This window comes from Leptosomus discolor, chromosome 16 (assembly GCF_034619465.1).
Source record: "Leptosomus discolor isolate bLepDis1 chromosome 16, bLepDis1.hap2, whole genome shotgun sequence".
In the NCBI taxonomy this organism is placed as follows: Eukaryota; Metazoa; Chordata; class Aves; order Leptosomiformes; family Leptosomidae; genus Leptosomus; species Leptosomus discolor.
Genome location: NC_141406.1, coordinates 11447680 through 11470394, shown reverse-complemented (window position 1 = coordinate 11470394; position 22715 = coordinate 11447680). Strand labels below are relative to the sequence as shown.

The following is a 22715-nucleotide window of genomic DNA, read 5'->3' as shown; positions in this document are numbered from 1 at the left end:
CTAAAGCTATGCTGGAAAAGAAGACCCACATAAGAAAAATTAAATAGTAAAAGTTTGTGCAGATATATAGCTGACCATAGAAATAATGATATGTTAGCAGCAGTAAACTGTGTTCCCCAACAGATCTGAAAGCATAGAGCTTTTTTGTTGTCTATAATGATAGAAATAGATAAAAAAGGTAAAGAAATAATGAGAAAGAGGGGAAAAAAGGATTGCTGGAGAATTTTGCAGTCTCATTTTTCTGAATAAGTAGCCTGCCCCTGGAAGTTAACAGGTTCATTTAACTTCTGTTGTCTTCACAAACGTATCAGCAACTCTAGCAATTATTCACTGTTGAATGTGAATAGCAGTATAAACAATTTGGATATAGTTATTACTTCCACTTCCCCATATTTCTGAGAAACAAGTCGCTTTGTAAAATAAAAACTCAACTCCATAAAACATTAAGAAATATTTGAGATATGCAGGTGGTTAAGTACATTGATGAAGTAAGACCTAACTGAGCGAATAATTGTTGAAGTTTTGTGTCATCAGTGACTTCAATTAAATAATCTTCAGAGTCGGTATAAAGTAAGACAGCATGTTGAAGCTGTCCTGCAGTAGGACACTGCTGTGTCAAACAAGCTGGAAAACTTGTCTGGTCTGAGCAGCTTGTTTTTAATAGTTGACTTGTGAAAGAGAGACAGAATCAAACTCTTGTGCCAAGAGACTACAAGTGCTAATGTATGGTATTTCTGCTGTGTGTGGGGAGATGAACATGAAGAGTAACTACGAATTGAAAGATTTAGCGTGTCAAAAATAACATGCCAGAATTGGACAAATTTATCCATGTTTCAAACTCAAGAAAATAAAATAACCATCTTAAAGACTGAAATATCAGCAATAAACCCTTTCTAGGAGATCAGTTAATACTTTCAGATGCATAGGAGATGACAGACGATTTTCAAGAGGAGTCGAAGACCCGCTGTGGTTCATAGTGAACAGAAAGGAAAATGAGGAAGGTTATTGGGGAGGAGTGGCTGGAGAGCTGCCAGGCAGAGAGGGACCTGGGAGTGACAGCCGGCTGAACATGAGCCAGCAGTGTGCCCAGGTGGCCAAGAAGGCCAATGGCATCCTGTCCTGTGTCAGAAATAGCGTTGTCAGCAGGAGCAGGGAGGTGATCATTCCCCTGTGCTCGGCTTTGGTGAGGTCGCACCTCGAGTGCTGTGGCCAGTTTTGGGCCTCTCTCTACAAGAAGGACATTGAGGTGCTGGAGAGGGTACAGAGGTGGGCTGCCAAGCTAGTACAGGACTTGGAGCGTGTCTCCTATGAGGAATGGCTGAGGGATCTGGGGGTGTTCAGCCTGGAGAAGAGGAGGCTGAGGGGAGACCTTATCACTCTCTACAACCACCTGAAAGGAGGTTGTAGCGGGGCAGGGGTTGGTCTCTTCTCCCTAGTAACAAGCGATAGAACAAGGGGAAGTGGCCTTAAGCTGCACCAGGGGAGGTTCAGGCTGGATATTAGGAAGAATTTGTTTACTGAAAGGGTTGTCAGGCATTGGAACAGCCTGCACAGGGAGGTGGTGGAGTCACCATCCCTGGAGGTGTTTAAGAGATGGGTAGGTGTTGTACTTAGGGACATGGTTTAGTGGTGTTGGTAGAGCTAGGACAAAGGTGGACTCAATGATCTTGAAGGTCTATTCCAATCGAAACTGTTCTGTGATTCTATGATTCACCCTCACCATCTTGTCATGGCTTAGATTTTGTTTCTGAACAAAACCAAAAATGGATGACTAAGCCCAAATATTATGGACTTGGTATTGTTCTCTAAAGGTCCATAGAACATAACAGTGAACTTGAAAGCAGGGGTTGGAAAATTAATCTTAAAATCTTTGATCATCCCTGACATAATAAGAAATGTTTTGACTGCAGACTGTTTTTTTCTGTTACTGAGCAAGCTTTGTATTCTAAATTACAACCCATAAGTCCATTGTTGTTATAATACACGTTTTATGTATGTGTATATAAAAATATAACCTATAGTCCTATAAGTCCTATATATTGATAAAATATACTTAACCTCTAGTACAAATTGCATTTTAAGCTGTAAAGGAATGAACACGTTTTAAGATCTTTGGCTTTGTGAAGTTGTTTGTTCAGATCCAAAATAGTAACTTTGAAAGAAAAATCACATTTTTCCTTTTTATATTTTTGTCCTCTCTAAGAGGTTTCAAAAACACCGCATGAAAGCACAGTGAATATTTTTAAATAAGAAAAATACTTTTATTTTCTTTATTTGAGCAAGCAGTGAGAGAATTGCTCACTTAAGATGTTCTCAGACTACCTCTCAGCAAGCTAGTGCTTGATATTACTCTTTCACTTAGAGGCCTGCAGCTTTTCAGTAAGATTAAAGATTTGCAGTAATATATTTATTTTTACTGTACATCTATGATTACTACATTTTTTTCCTTATAGTACCTAGAGGGATGGAGTTAAATGAATCTGCTCTTTCAAAATCTGTTTACATAACACTGTCCACTTATTCTTGCCTTTCTTAGAAAAACAACATCCTTACTAATGCTTCAGAAAATATTTAGGCTTTTGTGTTAGCTATCTGTGTTCGTGTTTTGCTATTCTGGCATCTAAGTACAAATCTTTATAAAGACCAAAGTGTAAACTATCGTAGTGTGTCATAACAGTAAAATAGTTGATGTGTCAAACAGGTATACAGTTTTAGGTTAGGAAGAAAGTAGGAGCCAATGGAATCTTAAGTAATAAACTAACTATTTCTGATGTAGCATTATGAAAATGTTTTCCACTTTTAATAAAGTCCACTCTCTCATTCTATATTACAACTGAAGACCTCAAAACAATTTACCAGCAGTTAAACCCACTGCCATGCTTCATGTCAAGCAATTGTTAAACCTGCTTGCAGATGTGTGGGTAAATCTGGATGGTTAAGCTAGATTTGACAAACTTTCTCTAGGCCGTGCCATGACTCAGCGTCACAGCCAGCAGGAGAACGTGAATCCTGACTATTAATCACATTTCATTTATTAGCCAATATATTTTGTGCCAGGTTCCAATACTATCAACAAATACACTGGCAGAGCAGCTGGATACCCTTTTGATCATGCAATTCGACTCTGAGATTTTAAGTGCTAATGCTACACTGCTGTGTTTCAATTTTGAGCAGCATAAAACCACCTCTGCTCCATCATGAAAAAGGAGTTGCATGGCTCTGGGAGTTCCGTGTCAGTCTTAGTCTTCCACTGTGTCTGTCTCATTTCACGTCACCTGCAGTTCATTTGTTACTGTCGCCACAGTCCTGTGTGGCATATCAGGACAGCATACCATCAGGCTGATGGGAGGAATGAATTTTCGTATTCCTATCAATCACTGTTCTTGTTTTGACTTCTCACATCTTGCTAAACAAGTGACCTGCTAAGCAGGCTCAAGCCTGGCTGTGGCCCATGTGCAGCTGTTTTTTTATAGATAAAGCCAATGTAACAAATCAGACTACAGCCACAAATACTGATAAAGCATGTTTAAAGGAGCATCCCTTACTGACATTAAACCGTTATTTTTGACACCGAAGGAGACATTGATTACAGTGGCCAGACTTGACTTGCATTTACTGTATAGTGATTCTGAGGGATGGCCGGAAAATGTACCATGCAGTCTTTTTTTTTTTTCTTTTAATTGCCAGTGATTATGTACAAATCTTTCCGTTTCGTATTTTCATTTTGAAGCAAACAGTAGGATGCATGAGCTAAGAGATGATGAAACACAGTGTGCTGTTTCAAATCTTTGCTTTTGTAACACTAACAGACACAGGGAGAAACAGACACAAGCATTTTTTTTGTGATTTGGGTGTTTGCATGTCATTCAGGCAAGATAGTGACACAGTGAATGTATCAAAAGAGCAAATGAGTTGACTGTGCCATATTGCTGTATCTTCATTTCAGAACTGAATCACAGGAGGCAGTAGTACCTCATTACAGATTAAGTAGCCTATCTCAGAAAGGCAGAATCCTAGCAAAAATTCACATGCTCAAAGTCTTGTTTAAACTCAAGGAAAAAGAAAAAATGTGTTCTTTCAAATACCAGTTTTCACCCAGTTGATGGCTGTAGCTGGTAAAGGCAGATATTGCAGTTATTCTTTTAATATGTTGCCCTTTTCAGTGTTCTTGTGAGGACAAAGCATACTAAAATGATTGTCTCCTTGTACAACTGGCTACTTTTTTTTTTTTTCCTTTTCACAGCAGAGGTGCTAGCAAGGCTTGAGAAAGTAACAGATGGGAAAACACTGATGCAGGCATCATCTTGATGTGTGAATTTAACCATTTTCAGTGAATGAGCAGAAAGCTAACGAGATACATAAGTGCTGCTGAAGTTTGATCTTAAGTAGACAGAGAATGAGTAAACTCCCAGCACTAAACAGTGTCAGTGACGTGCTGGTAATGCAATCTTCTCAGGAATGTCTTTATGTGCTTCTAAGTGGATTGAGTGGGGAAAGTCTGCCGGTAAAAATGAATTAGATGATGACTAAGATCTACAGTATACACTAAAATAAAACTACAACTGGTTTTCACTTCACTAAATTGAATGGCAGAGGCAAATTCTTTTTTGACTAGCCCTTCTATGTCAGTTTTTAGAAATGCCTTGTAGGATCCAGTCTATAGTTCAGTGTACCAAATATCTGCTATTTGAGAGAAAAGTGCATAAAATTTCATGGTAGAAAGGTAGGGCTTTGTAAAGTTTCATGAAAGCGATATTCTGCAGTGAGAGTTCAAGCTTGTGAATGGTCTTTTCAAAATAATAAAGGTCACACAAGTAGGCTATTTTCATTAATAAATATTATTTTAGGTAATTTCACTAGGGAAATAGACTGTTATTGATGAGGTTCTTGGGAACCTTTAAATGCCACAGGAGCTGAATGGCAAAATCCAAATTACAAGTACAATTACTGTCTGTGGGGCCAGTTTCTTGGTTCTCTCTCTGCTTAAGGTTTTCGTACAGGGAGCAGAATTGCAGTCAGGACTGCACAGCGTTGGGCTGTTAGGGCTTTTCATTGTCAGAGCACTTTAAAACCTTATCTCATAAAATGAATAGACTGAAAGCTGTAAGATAGAAACAAAAAGATGTTCAAGAGATAAAAAGAAGCAGTTCTTTCAAGCACAATTAATGTGGATTAGGGTACATCAAGAGCGCAATAATTCTATAGTCTCTACGTGAGAACAGGGAGTCCTGATTTCCCACTACTGTCTGACTGAGCTTTCAGCTCTAACTTTAAGTTTGTTCCGAAACAGCCAGTGCTGAACATCACTAGGTGGGAGTTCCTAATTTAAAATGAGTGTGTGTGCCATATGGATAGTTAAAATGCAATCTGAATTTTGCTGATACTTTCTAGTAATTTGTTTTGGGTGAGTTTACGTCATGAATTGAAACCACTGCTGCATGTCTTAAAAACAAGCAATATTAATGGCCCATTGCACCAGAAGAATGGCTTTCTCAATCCAAATGTTTGTGTATTATAAATTACAAATTATTTCTTGGTCCGATAACCAGTAAAATATTACTTACTGTGTCTGCTGCAGCCACTCTTGACAGCTCAAGCTGTTTAAGTTAAATGAAACAGACTCAATAATGAACTCTGTGACAGGGAGTGTTTAAAAGTCCCTGAACTGGATTTTAATTCTAAAAGCAATAGCACTTGAGTATGTTGGGAATCACCACTCCTTTGATTCTCCCCCTCTCACAAAGTAGAGGTTTGATGCAGTGCTTACGTTAATCCAGTTCCTTGACATGAGGGCAGACATACCTGGCGTATTTCATCCAGGGCCTGGAGCAGACTGCAGTTATGTTATACCACATGGTGAGGAATCTTAAGCTGATACCAAGTTTGGGTGATCTTAAAGTATAAGTTGCAGGGATTCAGTGGTGCCATATAAGCAGCTGAGTTGTTCCTGCAACTGGTGGAGAGTGGCAGGGGAAGGGAGGAGGAGGCCTTGGAGAAGGGAGCTCTGCAGCATTCAGCAGCAGCAGATCACCGTGCCACCGTAACTGTCCTGCTGCCTTCCTCTGCTAATCATAAATCCCACAGTCGCTCTGACCAGGCAGCATTACCCTCCTCGTAGCTATGTGGCAGAGCCCCAGTGTGGGACCTGGTGTCCCGCAAACAGCCTGCTGCTGAAGAGCGGCAGTTGGATGCTCCTTGTTGAACTGCCTAGTGTTAGGTAATACATGTCATCCATCCTTGCCATGAGCTCAATAAATAGGTGAACTGAAGGACAGCAAAGTGGTTTGTTCAGTACAGTAAATCAAACATGAACATTTCAACCTCTCTAGTGTTTATTAAATTATGTTGTTGTTATGTGTGTTCATTCAGCAATTTGTGAATTATGTTGTTTTATCATAAACACATTTTACCAAAGTTCATCACATAGTGACCCTTCTCCAGAAGTATGTTCTGAATTAATTGTGCTGTCATAGAGCCAATGGCAACTTAAAAATCATACATCAGTTCTTCTTTTTCTAATATAGCCTACAAAATTGTATTTGTGAGTTGTTGCTGTGTATTTGCAAGAGAAATTTTCAGTGTTAAAAACTCCCATGTTGAGACTTTTTCCCAAATTATTTTTCATTTCTATTTCTTAGCAATAAGATTAAAATAAATGCTTTGCAATAATTTAACTTCTAGTTAATTATTCTGTAGCAGTGCTGGCATATTAGAGGTAGATAACTATGGGACATTTACCTGATCTTTTATAACAAAAAGTGTCAGATCAAGAGCTCTAATCCCTACAGCCATTGATTAACTAAGCCTCACAATATCCCTGAAATAGGTGTTGAGTTATTATATGGATGGAAATTTATTCTTCTTATGGGTAGAAATATTGAGAAACACACTGATTTGTAGAGTTGCCTGGTCAAAACTGGGTTCTGATGTCCTAGAATACCAGCCACCAGCTTTTTCTCCAAATCTTGCACATTCACTACGTCTGGAAATAAACTCCTGTGCCCTGTAAAGTGGTGTGCATGATTAAGTTCTCCACCGAGTTAATTTGAGGATTGATGCCAGAGCAAGAAACAGAGGGAACAATAATGAATTTTTTTTCAGAATCCCCCCTATTACTGCTTTTACCACCGTCTGTGCTCATTCATGAAACAATGTGGAGCGTTCAGCTTTTTTATCTGCATTCAGACTTTTAAAATTATTTGTTACAGACATTCCTACAGATGCAGGCAGTTTACATGTGTTTCTTCTGATATGCGGACTTCGAAGAGTCAAAGACCCTCTGTATTTAGTAGATGTATTTTCAGGTAGGTACCTGCTATTTGAATACTCTTGGATTCAGATGCATTTCTTTTAGTGTTTATAAGTTTGGCATAAGCTGTTTTATTCATTGCAGGAACTTCATAATATATTTACATTTAAAAAAAGAAATGCTCACGTAACCATTGATCTGTTCAATGCATTTCTGTACTGCGTCTTTTCTAGCCTGCTGGGAATAACAGAGCATTAAAATCAAAGCAATATTTGATGATTTTACTTGCTGGGAAAACTGTTTTGCTGTTACGTACTGCAATATTAATGAAAGACAAAAGAAGAATTCACCTACTTCAAAATAACTTTTTTATCTTACTGTCCTGTGACTGTTACACTGATTTGCATGTGTGATAATTAATGTCATTGAAGTTACAAGCAAATTCCACCACCCATCATTATGGTTCAACACTGCAAACTAGGCTGAAGTTTTCTCGTAGTCAAGTAGGTGAATGTTTCACCAGGTTCTGTTTGTGTCTGTAAAAGGTACAGGTATTCCAAGTTGGAAATTTAGCCTCCACTACTCAGCTTATTTTTATAAGCCTTTACCACCTTGTGACACTGAATAACAAATGTAGTTTCTTAAGGTCAAGTAACTGGTTTCGTCCTACTCTGGTATTGAAAGAGCAGCTGATTTCTCTTATGCATATAACTGAGTTTTAACTGTAATGGTTGCAGTTGCTTCCATATGTTCCTTTACACAGGAAGAAATTCAAATAATTATGTCTTAGTGGCCAGAGTCACTGCATTATATAGAGCATTATTCTCTTGAGATGATTCAAAATTAGTATCTGAGCTTAGTTAAATAACCCTTGAATCATAAGAGATTGCATGAAGCAGAAATGCTAAATGCTAACTTTCAGATATGCTAATTATTTGAATTCTGAGGAGTAATGTGAGGGCTGAGCGTGAAATCTGATACACATTCAGTCTTTTAAGTAGTAATACAATATTTACCTAATTCTTTATTCATGCAGCTATTTACATTGATTTCAGAGAAAGAATTAAATTAAATTAAATTAAAAATTAATACTTTTGATTAATAAAAAAGATGTTCTTCTTCTGTTTTAGATTGGCACAGAAAGGATCCCAGTGTCCATCTGGGCATAATTGGACCTGCAGTAAGTTGTTGTAATTTTTATTTTATTTGTATGTTTTTTCCTAAATACTTCTGTTTGCTCGCATCTGAGATACTGCAATAATTCTTTCCAAACTGAACCTAAGTCAGAGGACTCCTGATTCTTACAGAGATGAGAAGGTAGAAACCTAGCACTTGTAAAGGCTGTTCACAACAGGTCTACACCATGGAAGTGGAAGTGATTCCAGTGCTCGGACTTCCAAAGTTCAGAGTTCTGCTGTCAGCTAAAAGGCTTCCTCGCTCAGCATGTGCTCTGCTTTGCATTGCGAACGGGAAAGCAGCTAAGAGGGTTTTTCTAACAGGATATGCACTGAGGTAGCCCAGCTTTATTCAGTTAGGGTTTTATTGATGCAAACCGTTACCAATAACGCTAAAATAGTTTACAGCAGCTGTAGATTTTTTTTTTGCATGTATTGATTCTTTTGTTTAGAAGGCTTGGGCTAGTTTTATACAGGGCATTTGCCGCCGGATTATTGTAATTTTATGTCTAGCTCAAGCACATGACTTGATAACACTATTGATCTATTATGTCTTTTAGAACAAAACATTTAGTGTTTCATTTGACTACAGAAAGAACTTTTAAAGATAAAAAGTATCAAAATATTTGGATTCTAATATTAGCTTCTTTTTTTATACCTATGGGATAGTACAAAATTTTTTAGAGAATCAGAAAGTGCTAAAAATGTGAACACTTGCAAATAAAATATTAGAAATGCCTATTGCAATATGAGCAATTTCTAAATTTCAAATATTTTGAAAGGCAACAGTTGCCATCTAGAAGAATTTTTTTAGCAGGCTTTTTAATACTGTGGAGGTGATATCAGTTGCTCATTATCCCTGTTCTTACATCTTTTGTTCATGTGGAGGATTGCATCTTTGTTCCATTCCATTTAGATTTTGATGCCATTTCTGGTAGTCTCAATTCCTACCCAATTAACAGTTGTCAGCAGGTGCAAAATGATGTTATGTTTCTGTCTGACACCAGACAGCAAGGACAGAGCTTGAGCTGACAAATAAAATTGGTGGTCTCTTTCCCATTTAGAATCTGAGTGCACTGAAGCCTGGGATACAGATACCTGAGAGGGAAGGTGGGGTTGATGAAAATAAATAAAATCAGGAACTGAGTTATTCTTATATGCTCCCATCTCAGATTAAGCTTAGAGTTGGTATCATTCCTGACAAATGAATAATATGTATTTTAGTAAAAGTGCTGGACAATATTGATGAGAGATTTCGTTTTTTCCCCCTAAGTCATAAAGATCCTGTTTAACAAATTTGAAAGTTACAACTTCTAATTCTCTCTTTTCACAACAGGGTCAATCAGTTAAATGGCAGCTCTTCTGTGATGCTAAATCTCTTTAAGTAAAACATACAGTTGGGTTGCTGTCTCAAAATGTGGTCATGAGTTTCCCAGCAATGGTTTGCTTTTCATGAAGCACCAGCTCCTGCAAGAGTTTAAAGTCAAAACTATCACAGTCATTATTATGAAGTAATCTTCTTTTAGCTGTGGAGAGAAAGGTTTGCAAAGGTGGGCTTATGAAGCATCAAGATAAACAAGAAAAACTATTGAATCCTCCCAACTCTACCCCAACATTTTTAAATCACGTAGCATGATTTTTGAGGAAGTAACAAGACTGAACTTCTCTGAAGAGGAAAGCAGGCATGACTTTAGCCAGTCTGAGTCTGTTCTGAATACTTAAAAGGGAGTAAAGGGTTGCATAAATTTTCTGCCAGTCCTTTCTTTTCTAATGGTCTCTTAATACTTGGTGTTTGAGTATCCACCATTGTTTCCAGTTATTTCCACTTTGAGATCTGTCTGATTTCACCTGAAGAGACTGAGGCCTTTAGAAAGGAACCAGCCATGGACGCGTAAAAGTTCTTTTGATTTCTGTTATGTACAGTGCTGAAGAAGTGCAAAACTATAGAATGCATTATTATTTTCAGAACAGTAAGAGAAAGACAAGTATTTCCCAAATCTCAGTCTAACTCATACCCAACCTAAATATTTGCTGTCACAGTATTTGCTGTGGGCCAGACCCTCAACAGTAGTGATGCACTGTAAATTGCTGAGGGAGAGGGGAAAAGATGCCTTTGAGCCACCAAAGTGCTTCTCCCAGTTCTGTGCAAAATGAGATTCATTCCCACAAGCCCTGCACAGGGACCAGGTGGAGCTGCAGGGAGACTGTCCTGCTTCTTCTGCTTCTAGTGTGTTGCCTATGCCAAGGGAACATACTTTACGCTAAACTAACAAAACTAATTGCAGGGCTTTTGAGAAAGAAATGAGTTGTGCTACATGTATATCCGTAACAGCAGAAGTCTTGAAAAGGCAGCCGCTAGCCTTAATCTAACCAGTGGAAAAGGTGTGAGTAGGCAGCTGTGTCATGTGAAACAAACTCTTACTGATGCTAAAAGGGTACTAAAAGCTTCGCTGTTTCATCTGGGTAATGTGTTCATGTCCCTGTATAACTCTCATCTCTGATTCATCTGCACATGAGCCTGAAAACTTGCAGGTAGTCTGTTTTATAAGAAGATAAATTGAATCTGAATGGGCAAAGAAGAACTATTTTTCTGTTTCCTCACTCAGTTTTGTTCTTTTTAAATTTTGGGACATAGGATTTTATTTTTAAAAGCTGTTTTTCCATTATTATTTTACCTGCATTTTTTTCCATGCTAATACACAAAATGATTTGGAAGTGAACTGGTGTGGAAGGCAAATCTAGAGCAGGTATAATGAAGCTATGCTTTAGAATCAAGATGCACTTGCTGCCTCCAGTGAGGATTTTAAACATTTTAGTCATCTTTTTAAATTCGCTTCGCTTTTTCGTAAGCTAATGTCTTTACAGTAAGCTACCAGAAATAACCCTGTGGCAGTGCATAGGCAGGACCAAGGACTGAACCTCCTTAAAAAATTTAAAAAGATATTTCTCCCATAGAACTAAAAATTTGCTAAAGAATGAAAATAAATCTCAGCTCTATTGGTATTTAGCTGTACTTTTCTTATTCGTGTTACTTCTCAAACCACAAAATCTCAAGAAAATCAGTGCCATTATCTGTGAAGCAAGTCATGTTTATTGTGAATATTAAAAAAACATCCATTAAGGTTATATTGATTAAGAATATAAAGAACAAAGGCCCACACACTATTTTCTGCTTTGTTTCTGTAAGATTATAACATTTTCCCTGCATTTGCTGTGCATGATTGTCTCAAATGATGCAATCTAAGTCATGTTGCAGGATTGGGTCCTATATAATGTAAAATTTTTAGCATTTATCTCCTCTCCCAGGTTTCCTTTTGTTGGTTTCTAGAATGGAATTTGAAACAATAGCTAATATTCATCAGCTCTATATTCTAAGAATAGAATCTTATGAAATAAAAAAGTTAAAGCCACAAAACTCATGTTCAGCTGTTGGGTAACCTCTTGAAGCCCACTTTGTACTCTCGGCATCATTCTTAACGGTTCTTGCAGACAGTATAGAACATTGCTGTGTTTGTAATGATACTGTTTTTCATTGAGAGGTCTTTTTACTCTGTCCAACTTCTTTTCATGCCTATTGAGACAGTTTTAGTTGAATAACTGCCTCCACAGATGGAGGGACCTATCGGGTCATGTAGCCCATCTCTTTATACTGGATAGCTGTTACCTACTGCATGTCTTCTGGGTTAGTTCTAAAATGAAACAGCTGTTGACACAAGTAAACTAGGCAACTAAGGAAGTCTAATCACCTGCTCCAGAGTATCCTAGAGCACAATAATTAGGAAAATCAGAAAGGAGACAAAGATAAAAATTTCAAATTCTTTGGTCTGCTGAGGAATATGAAATTCTGCCAGCTACATCCCGAGTAATCCTACTCACTGAGATATTTTTTAAAAGGTAAGAGCTACTGCTACTATTAAGCTGACAACTCTTCTAACCTTTTGTTTATTTGTTCTTCAAGAAAAACTCCCTGAAAATGAAACTTTTGGTAGAAATGGTGAAATGAGCTGTTCCATTATTTCTTAAAAAGGTTATGAATTTTTCTTTTAGACCTGAGGTTTTGTTAATTTAGATCCTAGTTGCCAAATTGTTTCAGCTGAATTAAAACTGTATTTTTAACAAGCTGTTAATTGTCCCAGATTGCAGTAATAGAACTACACGTTAAGCCAGAAGACATTGAATTTCTTCAAGCATTTAGTATATGGAAAAGTTGATGTAGGACGGCTGTATGTTCGCAAGGATCTTTTACTTCTGGTGCATTTGCTGCAGGCAAATTGTGCTGCATTGTAGACAACAGTTGTGTTTTCAGTTGTAGGGGAAGCTTGTTGGTCTTGCTGTGCCTATTCGACAATCGATCAGATAAAAGTTGTAATGTGGGGTCACCTGCTGCTGTGCATAAAGCCAATTCCTTTCACAGTGATGCTGTCAAAACCACACAAACCTGAGCAATTAAGCAAGTTCTTCCTATCCATATTGGATGTGCTTGCAGATAGAGCTTTTCACTCTTTAGTACTCTGGGAGATATTCTTGTCAGAACTTTAAATGCATTAAGACCTGGTTTTCCCTATAAAGTCTATAGGGCCACGGTAGTCCCAGCATTATAATGAAGGTGTTTCTGGACCATTGCTTCTGTCTGAGTTAATTGTTATACAACAGCAGTCTAATATAGTGCATTTATAGAAGATTTCCTAGATTTTCATCATGATAGGCCTTGTGCTTAACAGGCACCTTCATCTTTGTGCAGCGTTTGATCTGTGACTTTCTGCACTGTCAAACATGCCTCAGATGTTTCTTTCCCTGTCAGCAGAGTAGAACTTCCTTAATAGCATATCTGGTCCTGTTAGGTGTGGTTTCTTGCTATATGCCCACTCCCCTTTACATGTGTCATCTTATCTCATCTGTTCTGATAGAAACTATTCATACAACGCAAGCTGCTTTCCTCTGATCTCTGCTAAATTGATGAAATTTGCATCTCTCTGAAGGCTCTTCCTCTGGATGGATGATTTTCTAACAAAAGATCATAGAATCATAGAATAGATGATAGGTAACTGATGATCATATTTGCCTGAAACAAAATAAAATGTGGCAACAAACACTCTACCTGTAGAAGAACCGGATCATGGAGACATTTTGGGTGGAAGTAACTTGCTTTTCTTTTCAGTAGCTTTTTCCAAGACTGTGCTGAGTTCCTAGGCATCCTGCCATAGTCATTTGGCTTTAAAAGGATCCACATCTTTTCAGAGCATTTCCAACTTACTGAACAGCTTATGTTGTATCTAATTTCTGTTATATTGAGCCTGTGGTTAGATAACTGTGCCCCCTCAAGTTCCTAAATGTAGCTCAGGGGGATCACTTCTCTAAGTCATTGCTACACCCATCCTGAAAGTAATATTTTAACTGAATTCTCATATTCAGGCCAGGCTTCTTGGAATATCTACCAATAGAAAAGTACAGCTTAAAGGATTGTTCTGTTTATGAGGCAGATGGCAATTTCTTGGCTTCCATAGAGGTAGATGGGATAGAAATTAGTATCTTACAAATTTTGTGAGTCACAGGCTGTAGTTTTTCTCATCCTTCTAAAGGTAGAAGATCAAAAGACCATATCCCACCGCTTATTAAATCACTTGCAAGTACTCCATTGATTTTAAGGGAAACAGAGTATAGTTCCTCTTATGAGCATCAAAATAGTACTTTGGGGAAAAAGCTGAAGAGATATTTATATAGAAATAGCAATTGTGACGTTCACTATGAAATATCCAAGGAACCTGTGACATGACATACTGGTTTAATGTATGGGTCTGTATCATGCTCTGTTGCCAGGATTGGGGAGTGCTTCAGGAAAGGGCACTTGATTTTTTCCCCCTGCTGTTACCAAAAATACTTTCTTAAGCAGTTATGCAAGGCTTTTATTTCCTGCATTCAGTAGGATTTCATTCCTTAGTGTAAGAGTGATTCACTTGAATCTTTTGATTTATGAAGCCCTGTTTTTATGAAATAATTCATCTTGTGTTCGAAGTTACACAATCATAGTTGTAAAATAGATTCTGACTTTTTTCCAGGTTTTCTAAAATGCTTTGTGAGTCTTCTGTATCTCATAATGTGGAAAAAAACCCCTAAACCCAAAATATTAACATGCATTAAAAAAATGAAGCCGTGTTGTTCGCAGTGCTTACAAGTGTTGCATGCTGTGCAAGCTATCATAAATTAATCTAATATAGTCAGTCGGCCTTAATAAAAAAAGTCTTGTTCTGTTCTTCACATCTAGTTAAGGATTTCCAAGTTCTGTTTATTTCTTTTAATCATGTTAAATGAAAATAGCAGACATAGTTAAGCTTTGTAAATAAACCTCCTGAAGTTAATTGTGCAGCTTAGACAACTTTTTAATAACTCTAGCATGCCTTCGTGTTAGACTATATTTTAGAATGTTGTGTTTATTAGTTTTCAAACAAATGTTTTTGTCAGTGCATAACATCTATCTGCCTGAGTTTACATGTGGATTGCTTCCTGGGTTAACTAAAGCCTGAGAAGTTCCTTTCCTTCCTCACATTGCTTACTCCATACATAAAGGGACAGACACTTGCTTGGCACATCAGGGCATTGTTCCTCACTTAGGCAGTAAGTTGTCAAGTCGGTCACTTGAATCGTGTTAGCCTTAGCAGAGTCATCTGAAAACAGTCATTCATGTTAAATAGATCCAGCTGTAATTAGAACCTGCAGCCAGAGGGATGTCAGGGGAGAAGAAATGAAACGTCCTCCTCTGACTATCCTCCTCAGACTAGCCCAAAGCTACGCTGCGTTAGAGCGAGTCGCTTAAAGGTTTGGAGTGGAGAAGTCAGTTCATGCTCTGTTATACTGCACACTCACCCCCTAGCTGGGTATTCTGAGTGTCAATCACTCATGAGAGCCTTTGTCTGAAGAGTCAAATGTAACCACCAAGGTACAGATCTGTAATATGATTTTAAAGCTCAGCACATTCATGCATTTAAATATTTTAGTAAAAAATGTGCTAAAATTTATTTTTCTTTTTTGAGTATTTCAAACATATGCTATAGTGCTAAAGCAGTGCCATATACCTCTGTGTGTGTATTCCTTTCTAGGTTGATCCCCTTTTTACAAGTGAAGTTGAGGAAAAAGTTAAAAGGTAAGGAGTTGATGTTAAGCCTTCTGTCTACTCCAAATGAAAGCAGTTGGCTGACTAGCTTTTTAAATCGTGTGCGTAAATGCTCTTTTGTATATACAAATGAACGTACATGCACTACTCTCTATGGCTGACAAATGTGTTCTGATTATTTGGCATGTAACATTCTCAGACTAGGTACTCTACACATTTTGAATTTTAGAATAATTGGTAGATCTCTTCATGTTTTATGTTAAATCACATCTGATTTAGTGTGATTTATATTTATTATTCTTTGGGGTCTTTTCATTCTTTCATCCTGGCTTCTGCAAGATTTTACATGCTTGCCGTTGATGGGTAAATGAGTAGATGGCCAAGATAGCCCTGTATAGCTTTTTTTCTGTCCCTAGTTCATATGCTTCTTGGTTGAAGGATATAAATGATAGAGAAATGAGATTTTTTTGTGTGTCTGCAGAACTTAGAATGCTCTGACTTGAACAGAATAACCATGTTATCTCTGATTGATAATATCTGATAATAAAATCTGCATAAAATATGTATTTTGTGATTCTGTTTTTGGAGCAAAAGATAGTGGTTTTTTGTTTTCTATCAGGTTATTCATTGACTCCTGTAATCATGTGTTCATACTCCAGTTGATATAGTTATTTATCTCCACAGAAGCTGGATGTTACTGCACAATCAGAAAAGCAATGTTTAACAAAGTATTTGACAGGGAGCTGGTCTTAATGTCAAATGCACTCGTGTTTCCATCTGTCTTAGTGATCTCATGTTGAGGTTGAAGATGTAGGAGCAGGCTCATCAAGCAGAGGAGATGGGGGCTTTTCAAAAACGGTCGCCGATCTTAAAGGTCTCATTCACTTCATCTGAGACTGAACACCTAATTACCCTATTTTTTCCACCCTTCATCCTTGATTTGATTGACCTTGATTAATCTGAGGAAGATGAAGACAGTAGAAATGTAACCATTCAGAACAGAAGAGTGCTTATAATAAAAGGGGAAGCAGAAGAGGTCTTTCAGAACCACATTCCGTCCCCAAAAGCCAGCAGCTGAAAAGCCAGCATCCTGCAGTTTATCATTCTGATGAATGTGCTTCATTTCCCTGAGTATTAAACTGTGTGTTTTTCATAAATCTCTGCAATCCTCCCTGTATTAAACAAATTATCCATTGAACTCAGCTCCTTCATTTATGAGGCTGGCTGTGGTTAACAGAGCATGGTGGGAAGTGGTCAACTATGAAACTCCAGAACAGCAGACAATGAGGTGGCGAATAGCAGTGTATGCTGTGTTGAGTTTATAACCACATTCACAGATGGAAAGCCAAGCAAAACTTGGTAAAGTGGCTTGCCCGTGGGCAAGCGATTGTTAACAGCAGAGCCATGTCGGAATTGCTCTGGCCACCTTCCGTCATTGTCCTAAGTTTTAGGAAGAATTGTTAGAGCACGTTCTTAGGAGGTGTCATTTTGTTTCTAGGGCACCTGGAGTACATTTATTACAAGAGATGCCACAAGATGATCTTCATGCTGCTATGAAAAGGTGCTTTGCTGTGGTGAACAGCTCCATTTCAGAGGGGATGTCTGCTGCAGTTCTGGAGGTAATTGCATCTTAGCGGTAAGGTTTTTCCGTGAGGTTACAGTGAATCTGAAATCGCCTTTCATCACTGGAAATGTGTGTCAACATATGTTTCAAAGCTAGTGAAGACAAAACTAAAATATTTCTTTTTGCAAGTGTTCTTCCCTTGAACTGACAGTTTTTTATGCTTTGCTATTTATTTTTTAAAGGACAGAATGTAATTTTATCAATCCTGTTAAATTAACAATACAGACCTGAGATACAAGAATCATTCTGATTTACTGGGGTTGTCACTATCCTTGATTAACATCCACTTCCTTATAATGTTGCTAGAAAAGACTTTCATTTATTTTTACATCCTTTCAAAAAGCAATCTAGGAGCTGTATTTGGTTATTTAATTCTGAAATGATTAATGAATGAATGACACGCTCAGTTAGTTTTTTTGTCATCACTATTGAAAATTAATAACCAGATTTATTTCATACCTGTCAAAGTAGGGCCCTCCTTAGTATGAAATGCTTTCTAGGAAAAAAATAAATGTACTTACAGTGGAAGTTTTTGGGCAGATGCCTTTTACTATTCCATTTTTTCTGGTGACCGATGAATGTTGGTTCATGATGATCTCAGAAGATCACAGAAACTATTACATGATTTGTATTAATGAGTCCCCTGTTTCTGTTTCTAATGAGTAGTCAGAGGTTGCATTTCCGGCATGCTCTTCTTCCACACATCTGAAAGTCCTCATAAGTACGAGCTAAGTGAGCATTGTAAGAACTGTGAAAGTTAGATGATGTTAAAGTCGCAAATGTGTATTTCTTTTCTAAAATGCCAGTGCTCAGAGGTGGAAGCAGATGCTGTTTCACAGCAACAACACTCTATAAACAATTACTACAGACTGTGACATTTCCAAAATTATCAGTGTGGCAGGCTAGACAAATTTTGTATGTTCGGTAGTTGAGATGAAAGGGAGCGTATCACACAGTACACAGCCACAACGAAGTCAGTGACTCGGAGAAGTAAAAGTTAAGTAACTGTCACCTCCTCCTCACCAGTTACATGTTCCCTTCAGGAATACTCATGTAACAGTTGATCAAAAATCAATCTGATTTATTTCCTGAGAGTGTCAGTGAGTTGGGGGGTGGGGAGGGGTGGGAAGGGAGGGGGGGAAGCAAACCAGAAGGACTGTTGGGACACAGCATCTGCAACAGAAGTGCAAGTGCGCTTGGCCTGATACAAATTGTTATGCAAACTCAGGACTGAAATGACAATTGGTATCGTTTCCCCCAAAATTTTCCCATCAGGTTTGAGGAGTTAAGAGGCACTTTCCTTAGCTTTTCTCAGGAGAGGGAGCAATCTTGTAAGTTCAGTGTCTTATCAAATATATGGTAGCTCAAAGCCAAAAGGTAATGCCAGTTTACTTCAGAGGTAACGTTGAACCTGCTTCAGGAATTACTGATTTTTGCTCTTCTCTTTCCAAGCTGCAATTCTGAGAAGTTCTGAATCTGATAATTATAAAACTAAATCCACAAGGAAAGTTTTTATTTGAGCTCTTCTCTGTGTGGCTGAACTATTCAGTTGTTCTAACAGGGCTATCAAATAGCCAAATACCACCTCTAGAGGAAATCTGTTCCTTTAAGTTTCCATGACACAGTTATGTTGGGTAATTTATTCCCAATTCATACCCAGACCTGTCAAAAAAAAAAAAAAAGGAGAAAAAGAACGAAAGAACCCCCTCCAACAACTGTTGTTCTCACTGAAAATTAGTAGACAGAGTAGTAAATACTTCCTGTTGTATTTCTGTTATTTCTCTAAGAATTAGAAGACTATTCTGGCAAAAGAGCATTCTATGCAGGATGTCTTTACATACACCTGCAATGTTAGCTTCCTCCATTTTGATGTTTTTCTCACAGCAGAAAAAAGTATGCACTAGGATGAATCATCAAGAAGTATTCCTTGAAATTTTTCATGCTGAATTTATCTTTATATGTATATATGTATACATATATAGTAGATTAGTTAGTATTACTTTTTTTATCTTACATGTAGCTGTGCATATCATGTCCTAGGCTAGTCTTATGATTGATACATTTAATTCTACTGACGACACTGCCTTTACTAAAAACAAAGTTAATCTACCTTTAAGTATTAATCTGAGTTTAACAGCTAAACATGCTAAAATAAACTGGCAGTTGACCGTAGTGGAAGAATTAAATTCTCTCTTCTACGTGCAAGACTTGACCTATAGTAGGCTGTTAGCTATTTCCTTGTACATGATAACTTTTTCATAAAAAGCAGAGAAAAAGATCCTTCTCTCCTTTCTTCTGTTATTACATTGGTGGAATAATGTCAAACCTAATAGTCAGGTTTGGTTTGTGTTCATGCGTAATTAAGTGTTGAAGATAAAATGCAATTTCAAATATTCTGAAGTAGAATATTTCCTCCTGGAAACTCTATAACCATAGGTGCAACCCACTTCTTTCCACCAGCCTCGGTCCTATATTGCTTTGTTGAATAGTGGAGGAAGGAGAACCTAATCTCTGAACTGCTAACTCCTAACTTGGAGTTTATCGTGGAAGTCATGTATCGGGTATAAAAAGAGCTGGCATGCTTTCAGAAGCCTGAGCGTGCTAGTTGAGGTGCATATTGGTTACAAGCAAATGAGTTACCAATTGCAGGTGCAAACTGAAATCTTGCATTACAGGAAGGAAAGTCCAATAGACCTGGCACAGGTATTGTTAGACAGCAGCTACGATCCCAGCTGAGTCAGGATTTGCTACAAGCAGAATTAGGTCTTCAGTTATATCTTGAGAAACTACCTGAAGCTTGTGCTTTTTAGTGCCTCAGACCTGTTTGAATTCTTCTAAAGTTATAAGGATTTTGGTATTGGTACATCTGTTTACTAGGCAGTTGTACAGTGGCATTTGATGACATGCTTATAAAATATCCTACTGTAAAAATGTCTCTCTCAAAGGAAGTGTCAATCTAATAAAGTCAAGTCCCTGCTTGAGATGGCCAGCAGTAGGAAGGGCCATCTGTTAAGATACTGTTAAATTAATAAGGCAGAAAACTATATATAAAAATCTTTTGGTCCTAGGCTGGTGATGACATCTTGCTCAAATTTGGAAATGCAACTTTCATTCTCTTGACAGTTCAGAATTTTAACAAGGTCATGAATCTGTAAACAGTATTTTAGTATGAGATAAATATATTTGATAAATGAGATACATAATCATATTTATTTCAACCTGCCTTAAGGTGTGAAAGAACTAGAAGCCATGACTAATTACTTTGTCACCTAGTACTGATATCTCAGAGATTTTGCGTACTGATCTATTTTCTATTTGGCATTTGAAGAAGAGAAAAGCAGCGTTATAGCAAGTGTTTAAAATACATCTCTTCCTCAGAAAGCTCAGGAGTTCTGCATGTTCCTGGGCATGTGATGGTGAAAAAGGCATTACTACTGGAAAATTTTTTATGTTCTCTATATGGTTGGTAAGAACCATTTCATTGGAGTACTTTTTCTGTGCTCTCAATAGTATTCCCACTGTTGTAAAATCATTAGATTGTTATAGTTTTACCAAAAAAAAAACAATTAAAAAAAAAATCATCATAGAGAAGGAAGATGGCTAGACTCTGTTCTGCTCTAGGGCAAAATCCAGTCTTAGACAACATGTGAAGTACAGGCCTTGTAGTCTGAAATACAAGATATAGCAAACTATAAAAAAATAAAAATGAAGGGATGTTGTAGAGCCATAAAATTGAAGAGGGGCCAACACAAAGATGCATAGGCTGGGTGGAGGGAAATGAGGGACAATCCAGAAGACAAAATAGTAAATAAAACCTGTATTTACTCTATAAGCCTTATACTGCTGGTTAGAAATGCTTATTGTGTAACATGCTTCCAAAGCTGAAATTTACGCCCTGCCTCCTTCTGAAATAGCATTAAAACACATTTGCAGTCAGAATAATGTAACAAAACAGATGGCCAATGGACTAAAATGTTATTGTATGCTATTATTTGTGGAACCTAGGTCACTAAATTATACATATTTTCAACAATGCAAATGATTCTTTTTTACTGCTTAAAAATACACTAAGTATCTAAATTAAATTCTAAGCCACTTCATGCAGTAATTATTTACAGCCCAATCCATTTGTTTAAGCCTAGCTGGTATAAAGGCAGCCCCTCATTTTATGTGTTTTGCCATCTGTTCCGTCTTTCAGTAGATGTAATTCATTGGTACCTATGTGTTTTGGGACCTGAAAGTTTTCTCATGTAGCAGTTACTGCCCTCCAACTCTATGAGACAGAACAAATGGCATTCCCTTTAGAGTTCAGAAATTATGGAAAATTAAATACAAACTTAGCGATCAACTTCAGTGAATCATCAACTGTGTAGCATTCAGAAATAGAAGTGAATGAACATATCTTGAGGCAATTATTTTTTTTTTAAATGTGTGCTACGGTCCAGTCTAAACTGCAGTACAGCAGGACTGTGCCAGCCTGTGCAACCACACCACTAGGTACAGTCCAGCACAGAACTGCCACAGGCCACTCACTCACGTGTTTGATGATCACTGTCGATGTGCAGCCCAACGGCACAGTGTCCACTGCTCACTGCATCTGATGTGCTCAAATCCAGACTCCTCACTGTCTTGCAAGTTGTGGAGGTAGTGGGTTGTGCTGTGTTTTGTGTGGTTGCTTCTTTCTTTCTTTTTTTTTTTTTTTTTTGTAATGATGCTCTTTCCCTTGAATGGACAATTGCTTGTTTGGAAAGCAGCCAGACCTGAAACACTCTTACAGTTTTGGTTTTTAGAAGGAGAAATACAAGGAGATGAGGAGAGGGCCTTAGGCAGGTGACAACGAAAGCTGACACACTTCACTGCAACTATCAAGCTCTTGATTTTCAGTTCAGAAGGTCAAGTAAAATATCTTCATTCCCTGCTCATTGAACGTGTTTGAATGAGGTCAACAGCCAGCAGACTGAACACAAGGGCATTTGAGCTTGTCAACAGGAAGGGCTGAAAAAGAGCTGAATCAGAAATTCTGTCTCTCTTGGAGATGTTGAGGCTTCTGTGGGATCCCCGTGTCAGGTCTATAGTTGGGTAATTAGAGCCAAAAGCAACTTCCTCGACCTGCAGATTCAAAACCTGTCAGGCAGACTGCGGTGCTGATATTTCGCATTTCCTGGTGAACTTTGAAGTTCTATGAACTTTGCTGTACTGATAAGCAGTTACTGTCTTTGTATATTTTTGTAAATCTCCCTTTGGAAAACAGATTCGTTTTGTTTAATAGTGAAGTCAGAGCAAATGACAAAATAATTTGTGGATGACTAAAACCTGTATTTCCTCTCACCAAAATAACTTTTTTTAAAAGTATTTTTAAAAAAGCTGTAGCTCAACAACTTTAGACATTTAGATAAATTCAGAAATCTGATCTGTAGCTTTCATATTTCTCATTTATTTATTCTGGTTTCTGTTCACTTCATTAATCTGTTTGTCTGAATTACCTCTGGCTGATCCAGTAGTTTCTCATACAAAGTGTGGAACAAATTAGTTCATTAAGGGTTATTATTATTTTTAGAG

General features: G+C 37.6%; 1 protein-coding gene across 1 annotated transcript in view; it reads left to right on the top strand.

Moving 5' to 3' along the window:
• The window catches only part of GLT1D1 (glycosyltransferase 1 domain containing 1), a 55255-nt gene that overhangs the window by 23734 nt on the left and 8806 nt on the right, over positions 1–22715 (top strand). Inside the window, exons 7-10 of the mRNA XM_086474338.1 lie at positions 7209–7304; positions 8380–8429; positions 15519–15562; positions 17031–17151. Of these exons, the coding sequence (XP_086330464.1) occupies positions 7209–7304; positions 8380–8429; positions 15519–15562; positions 17031–17151 (311 nt within the window). The remainder of the gene's footprint in view (positions 1–7208; positions 7305–8379; positions 8430–15518; positions 15563–17030; positions 17152–22715) is intronic.